Genomic DNA, 7,824 nt, shown 5'->3' with positions numbered 1-7,824 from the left:
AAAAAAAAAAAAAAAAGATGGACAAAATAACTTTTCACAACTTTCACAGTCTACCTTAGAAAAAACTCTGTAAAACATATAAACATAAAATCTTATATTTCTGGTATTCAAAATTTAATAACATGATTTCAAAAATCTTACTTGAGGTAAAACTTTCTATATTTAAAAATATAGAAAAGAGAAAAATATAATTACGCTTTCCAATACATAAAAGTCATGTAAAAACAATCATTACAACTTATTAAAAATTATTTAGCTCCCATATACTCAAGAGCAGAAAAAGTTATATAAATTCCTATCAAGAAACAGAGAACTGCTATAATATAACTTGCATTTTAAGTAATGTATTTAAAATAATGAAAATACTACCATGCAAATACTAGATATGCTTTTTTACTCACCTCTCCCCCATTAACATATTCCATCACAAAACACAAACGGTCTTTTGTCTGGAAGGAATATTTCAAGGACTTGAAATGAAAAAGGAAAAATGTTATATTATAATCTTACATTCTTACAATAATAATGGTACAAAAATAGAATACTTAGTAAGCATGACTGATTAAATGAATTGATTACTGATTATTATTAAATTAACTGATTGTTATTAAATTATCAGGGACACAGAGTCTGTTTATGCCTTAAGAATGCTTAAGAGTTTGTGAAAAAAATAAAACATTTTTTTCTAGTTCACAAGATATTTTTATTTAAAAAATTAAAATTTTAAGTAAAAGTAAACTTAGTAATTGCAATGAGCACATCTCAATCTATTGTGCCATCTATTTGAAACTGCATTAGTCCTCAAAGTTCTCATCCATGCGAATTCAAAGTGCAGTCTACAGATTACTCTAGTGGAAATTCCTTAGAAATACAGTTACAGTTGTTATAGTCAGGTTTTTAATATAATTTCGATATCACTTTTTTGCATATTGGATGCATGACATGATCCAACCCAACAGAGTTGGGCCATGTAATTTTTTGGGTTATAAAAAGATGCCAAAATGCTATCTTATTACACTAGGCAATAAACACACAAAAATGTAACAAAGTAAGTCTAGGTATCTAGTAACACCTCTGAAAACGTTTACTTCAGATAATCCTAACACTTTAAAGGGTTACTTTTGAAAAATCTCACTGTTATTTTTAATCTCAGTATACTTCATTGGAACCAGAAATATACTGAAACTTTACAAATTCTCCATTACAAGGAATCTAAGAATAGGAATAAAACAATCAGTTTTTAAAAATACTTAAATGCATATAAATCACAGTTTATAGTTTGTCTAGTGAGAAAGACATGTCTATGTTATCCATGTTAACCATGTCTATGTTATCTCTAATGTAGTCAGTATTCCTGAACTTCTATCCCTCAAAAAAAGTCTTATTTCTATAAAATATAGTCAATAAAGATATCTACCTTTCATATTTAAAGAAATGCTTTCTGATTATTTCCATCTTTATCAGAAGACAATAAATGAAAGAAACATAAAGTCTTTGTATTTAATATTAAGAAACTTTAAAAATCTACTATTTTTTCTCTTTAAAATGCCACATGTAATCTACTAGTTGTATAATATTGTGTTTTTAAATGGCAATAAGAAAAATAATAGGAAGGAAGGAAGGAAGGAAGGAAGGAAGGAAGGAAGGAAGGAAGGAAGGAAGGAAGGAAGGAAGGAAGGAGAAAGAAAAAATAATGTCTCAGAAAAGGAAGAGATGTCTATTGGGAGGGATTATAAATACATACATGCTGTAAAAATCCATACATGCCAATAATTTCAAACAAACTTGACTAACAATATTTCCACAAAGAAAAAGATATATCTAAATACATGTTATTTAAATATTATTTTTCACAGCTTAGTTTCTATAGCAAAATTCCTTAAGTTTAAAATGTTATGATTGTAACATCTGTCCTCTAGACACTTACAGTTAAAAAGGGATGCCTAGTGTTCTTTAATACTCTGCTTTCGGTTAGTGTGTGTGCCACTTCATCCTACAAAAGAAAAAAGCAAATCTTTAATATATGTTCAGAGCACTGATAATACAGCAACTTCACTAGTTCTTTAAAATCAGAAGAGGATAAATCCAAAGACAGAAAAGGATTTAAAAACAAAGTGGCATGCTTCCTCTATTGCTCAGCTTCCCCTTCGCCAAAAAAAGGAAGAAAGAAAATCAAACTAATTATTTAATTCAGATGGCTATAAAACATAAACTCATATAAATTCATTCATACTTAATCAAAGTATGTCAATAATTATACAAAGATCAACACAAAAATTAAATACTAAGCTTTTTCTCTCTAAGGGAATTCCTTATCAGCTAATATTTCAGTATGAGGTAATTAATATTGCCATGCTTGCAATACATTTTATTCAGCAGGATAAAAAGAATATATTTAACAATAAAGATCATAGAATACGTAAGTCTCCTACTTAAAAAAAATCAGTTATTAAAAAGAGGACTACAGAATACACGTGTAATGTTCAGTTTTAAATTATACATTTTAGAAATAGAAAGAAACATGGTATAAAAAAATATCTCGCTGCTTGAGGCTCTTAAATGGGCTTTTAAAAAAATCACTTTTTTTCTTTTTTAAGATACAGTGTCTCACTATGTTATCCAGGCTGGCCTCAAACTCCAGGGCTTAAGTGATCTTCCTACCACCTTGACCTCCCAAGTAGGTGAGACTACAGTTTTAATGTGTTTCTTTAATAAAAGGTCACAATTCTCCTATTATAGGTGACAATTTTTCAATTCGAGTACATTTCAAACCAAAAATAAACTAAGAATATGTTTCCCAAATTTTGGACATAAATCTCATTTGACATCAAAAGTAATGTGGAAGAGATTTTCTTCAACATATGGAAAACTGGAAAAAAGTTTTCATATTTCTCAAGTAACACCATCTTAAAGAAGAAAGGAAAGGAAGATGACTGTAGAAGCTAACATCATCATCTAGTATCTCTGTTCTTCGCTTCTGGCAAGACCTTAAATAAAGGCCTTGCTGGATCAGTTTCTTAACTACTGTCAGCAAATCAAAATTAGATTATAAGTAAGACATGAAGGCAACATATCAGGGGACAAATTACATTGTCTTTATAAAAGCAGATGACCTCAGGTAAACCTAAAAGATAAATGAGAAATAGACTGATCAAAGAAGCTAAGATCCTAAAACTATTCCAAAAAGGTCAGATCAGTTACGACTCAACAGATAGTGAAGTATAATTAACAACAAAGTGTTTAAAATCAGTGAAGAAAAGCATAAGAATAAAGCCACCCCAGTCTGACTGGTTGATAGGAGACATTTAAGGGCTAAAACAATTTGAAAGCCACTGTCATACTATAATTCCTAAATTAGAATAATAGCAAATATTTTAATACAAAATGAGTCAGAAGCAGAAACGACACCAGAACTCATTGATTTCTTACTCACAGTACCCAGTGTAATGGTTAGCATGTGGTAGATACTTAATGAATGTCTGTTGAACTGAACTTTTTATCACAGGAATAAATTCCAAGATATCAAGTGTGTGGGAATTCATTCATTCAATCACCCATTCATCTACTCATTCCTTTAACACATATGCAAAAAATACTTTCTGGGTATTGTTCTACATATCACAGACAGGAAACTGAACAAATAAGATAAAAGTCTCTGCTCTCATGGAGCTTTAATTCTAGTTAGTCAGATGGTGATCAGTGTCAATAGAAAAAAAAAGAAAAGAAGGGAATCACTTAATAAGCATCATAAAGTGAATATGACATACATTACTAAGCAGTATGCAAGTAACTATTTTGTGATACAGAACTAAATCCACTCATTAAAAAAAAAAATTGTCAATGTGCACTTACTAAATGCTAAGACCAGTGCTGGTATAAACTGGTTTAATAAAAAAGATCCCATGGCTCATGGAATTTACAGGCTAGTAGAGAAGATAAACAAGTAAATATCCAACTTAAATAATTACTAATTTTGATAAGTGATAACTAAGGGAAAAAACGAAGGTCCACTATTGCAAATGGAGTGGTAAAGAAACCTAATGCTAATGAAAAGAGTGTAAGATGGGCACTGTGATGGTGTGAGAAATGGAGGAAGTGAAGAGGGTGGCACAATTTAATTTGGTTCAGACAAGGCTACTACTCAATGTTCTTTTGAGAAGGACAGCAAAAATACGAGGGATCAATTAGGAGATTATACTACTCCAAGGGAAAAAATGAGGATGGCGTGGACTACCATCGTGGCGCAGGGACAGGAAAACAGGGGACAGTTTTGAGATATAAAATTAACAGTAATATTATAAAAGTCACATGTCTCCAATATAAGGACGAGTTTTTAAAAATGTATTATAGGCAGTCAGAAAAAAATTCCTAGAAGAGATAATATTTACCCATTATGGATGGAATGTTAACTGATCTGGAGCCAGGCATGGTGGCTCACACCTGTAATTCCAGCTCTTTGGGAGGCGGAGGCAAAAGGATTGTCTGAGCCTAGGGCTTTGAGACCAACCTGGGCAACTTGACGAAACCTCATCTCTATAATAAATAAAAAATTAGTTGGGTGTGGTGGCATGCACCTGTAGTCCCAGCTACTTGGAAGGCTATGAGCGTGCCACTGCACTCCAGCCTAGGCAACAGAGACTCTGACTTTAAAAAAAAAAGTTAACTAATTTGGGTAAATTAGGAAAAGACTAAACAAAGTACAAAACTCATTTGGAGCCAGAAAATACATTTTAATGCTTTGAAAAAATATTTCTGTGGGTAATTTTATTCTTTTTGGTAAATAGGACTATCGCATATAATACTTATTTTTTAAAATCACTGAGTAAGTTTCATGAGAGAATACTGTTTTCCTCTAAATACTGTAATCTGTCTGACCACATCGATGGAGGATGCATGGAGACAAAAGCTAAAAACAATTATTTCTTTGTTATAAGAATGGGACTGGAACTAATACCATGTACTTGTCTTTTATATACAAAAATGTATTTTCTACATATGTTACATCTCATCAGATTAGAATTTTTCCCATTAATGTATATTTAATGATTCTGTATTCCACATACTAATTAATTTCTGCTACGAAGATAAGGTACACACAAGTTAAAAAGTAAACACAGATGCCAACAATTTTGAATTACAATAAAAAGCAACATGTCAAAACAAAAAGTTGAAAATAACAGTGGTAAAAACTTAGTGACTAAAGCAATGTGATGCTTTAAAAAATCCATTTGCTAATCATAATTATGAGTTTTAGAAATGCTTGAGCATACAAGTATAATATTTTTTTCATGAAATATCTTTTAAAATAGATTCTTATATTCAACCATAGTAAAAACTAAATAATGAATTTTAAAATCAAATTTATTTCATAGAAAGAAGTTTTAGGGAAAATGAGATTTTCTTTCTTGAGGACATGAGGCAGAAGAATATTTCACATATTTATTATCCCAATCTTTCTCAATTTATCTCTCACCCTTTACTATATATTGTCTAAAATTTTCCTTTCATTTGCCCCATTCACTGTTTTGTAGTTAGGTTGAGGAGAACGAGAAGTAGGAGAAAGAAAACATCTCTTACTCCATCATCACGGACACCAAGAATGTCATCCTGTTTTATCCCTGTACCACTTTCACATGTTAGGTTTATCAATCCCATTATATTGGGTTGATGCATAAGTTCATAGCGTTTTTGCTTGCCCATGGAATGCAAATGTCACACGATGATTGATCACAGTTCGTCACATTTGCCAATTCTCGAGCTGACTAACATAGATCATCATGGATTAAAGCGTTTAAGTTATCTTCATCAAAGCCTGATGGTTTTCCTGAACGCAGAGAATCTCTCAGGTCAAAGTAACCCTCTTTAAAACAACAAAACTATTTTCTTTGTTGTGCTTTCCCCATAGCATTCTCCCAATACACATCACAAATGTTTCAAGTCGCCTCTGCTGAGTTTACTCCTCTGTTGAACTCAAACAGAAGTGTTCTTTTATTTTTCCACTTCACACTCCATCTTCTTTAGCCCACAAATAGCACTTTCTTCCAACCTGCAAAATGCAAGGTGCATTCACAAGCACAACAATGTCACTCCAAATGACAAATGGCAAATGATAAACTCCCAACTCCACAGTGTTGCTATGCCAAAAACGAACACTACAAACCTATGCATCAACCTAATACACAAGGAAACTGAGGTTCACAAAAATTAACTTGCTCAAGCTGCAGGTCAATATTGACCCCACAACCTGAGTCCAACATTAAAGGTTTGTTCACATTATTTTATCCATCTTGACTACAAATCTAAAGTGACTGTATCAGATGCTAGTCGAAATCAAGACATTCTCTGTCTAAAACATTTCCTTCATCCATCCAAAGCTATAAACGAGACCTTTATGCTGGACACATTCAAATTCTTCTCTTCTAGCTATCTTGTAATACACAACGGATTCCTCTTAACTATAGTCACCCTACTAAACTGCCAAACACTAGATCTGATTCCTTATTCCTTCTAACTGTATTTTTGTGCCCATTAACCAATTTCTTCATTTGTTCATGTTCCCCTACTCTTTCCCAGCCTCTGGTAACCACCAATCTACTCTCTATCTTCATGAGATCTACTTTTTTGGCTCCCACTTATGAGAACATGAAATATTTGTCTTTTTGTGCTTGGGGTATTTCACTTAACATAATGATGCCAAGTTCCATCCATGCTGCCGCAAATGATATGATTTCATTCTTTTTAATGGCTAAATAATATTCCACTGTGTGTGTGTTCCAAATTTTTTTAATCCATTCATCCACTGCTGGGCATTTAGGTTGATTCCATATTTTTGTTACTGTGAATAGTGCTGCAATGAGCATGGACGTGCAGATGTCTCTTTAATATACGAATTTCCTTTCTTTTGGATCTATACCCAGCAGTGAGATTGCTGGATCATATGGTAGTTCTATTCTCAGTTTTTTGAGGAACCTCCATATGGTTTTCCATAATGGCTATACTAATTTACATTCCTACTAACAGCATAAGAGAGTTCCTTTTTTTCATGCAACCTTAAAACATCATGATTTTTTCACTTTTGGATAAATGTCATTTTAACTGGACTGAGATGATATCTCATTGTGGTTTTAATTTGCATTTCCATGACTAGTGATATGGAAAATTTATTTTTAATTAAACCACAATGATTACCAGTAATCATGATGTACTTTTCCACTGTCTTGACAAGCCATATGTTAGCAATATATACTTTTTTTTCAGGGAGAGTTATCACACTTATCAAGCTCTAAATTTTGGGTTCTAATTTTTGCCTTTTAAAAACTTGAGCGTTGGCCCAAATGCCAACTTCTAATACATCTTCCATTCTCCAACTGACAGATTGTCTTCTCACTGTTCCTTGATTTCTCCTTCCCTTTTGGAGATTTTTCACCTTGATAGAGCATATGAAAGCATAATTGTTCTGTTAACTATGAACACTATATCACCTTTGTCAAGTACTACACCTGAATTTGATGCTTTGTTCCTGATGCTTCTGTTCCAAATATTACTATGATGCAGAGCTATATAAACTCCTTTGACTTTCATCATGATATAATCAATTTGGACTGTAGTCTTTCTTCTGTCCCTTAATTCCCAGTATTGAAAAAAGTTAATCTCTACTCTCCCACCTCTGTATTTCACATTCAAGAAAAAACTTACATGAACATACTGACCAGCACCATTACAATCCTCCCTCCAATCTCAGATGAATCTTCTGAGGTCCCTCTCACCCATCCCTATTTATGTCACTTCAAATAGGGACACTTCAAATGGTTGCTTCAAATCTTT

At 32.4% G+C, this 7,824-nt stretch overlaps 1 protein-coding gene across 1 annotated transcript in view; it reads right to left on the bottom strand.

Annotated features, from left to right (window-relative positions):
* LOC103254239 (RAC-gamma serine/threonine-protein kinase) overlaps positions 1–7,824 on the bottom strand; it is a 148,246-nt gene that overhangs the window by 60,397 nt on the left and 80,025 nt on the right. Inside the window, exons 5-6 of the mRNA XM_008052375.2 lie at positions 1,928–1,993; positions 402–470 (exon numbers count right to left, since the gene is read on the bottom strand). Of these exons, the coding sequence (XP_008050566.1) occupies positions 402–470; positions 1,928–1,993 (135 nt within the window). The remainder of the gene's footprint in view (positions 1–401; positions 471–1,927; positions 1,994–7,824) is intronic.

The sequence above is a fragment of the Carlito syrichta genome, unplaced genomic scaffold (genome assembly GCF_000164805.1).
Source record: "Carlito syrichta isolate Samal-C Ts95f unplaced genomic scaffold, Tarsius_syrichta-2.0.1 Scaffold273907, whole genome shotgun sequence".
Lineage (NCBI taxonomy): Eukaryota > Metazoa > Chordata > Mammalia > Primates > Tarsiidae > Carlito > Carlito syrichta.
Note: the sequence above shows the minus strand (reverse complement) of the source record. Positions and strands in the feature narration are given on the sequence as shown.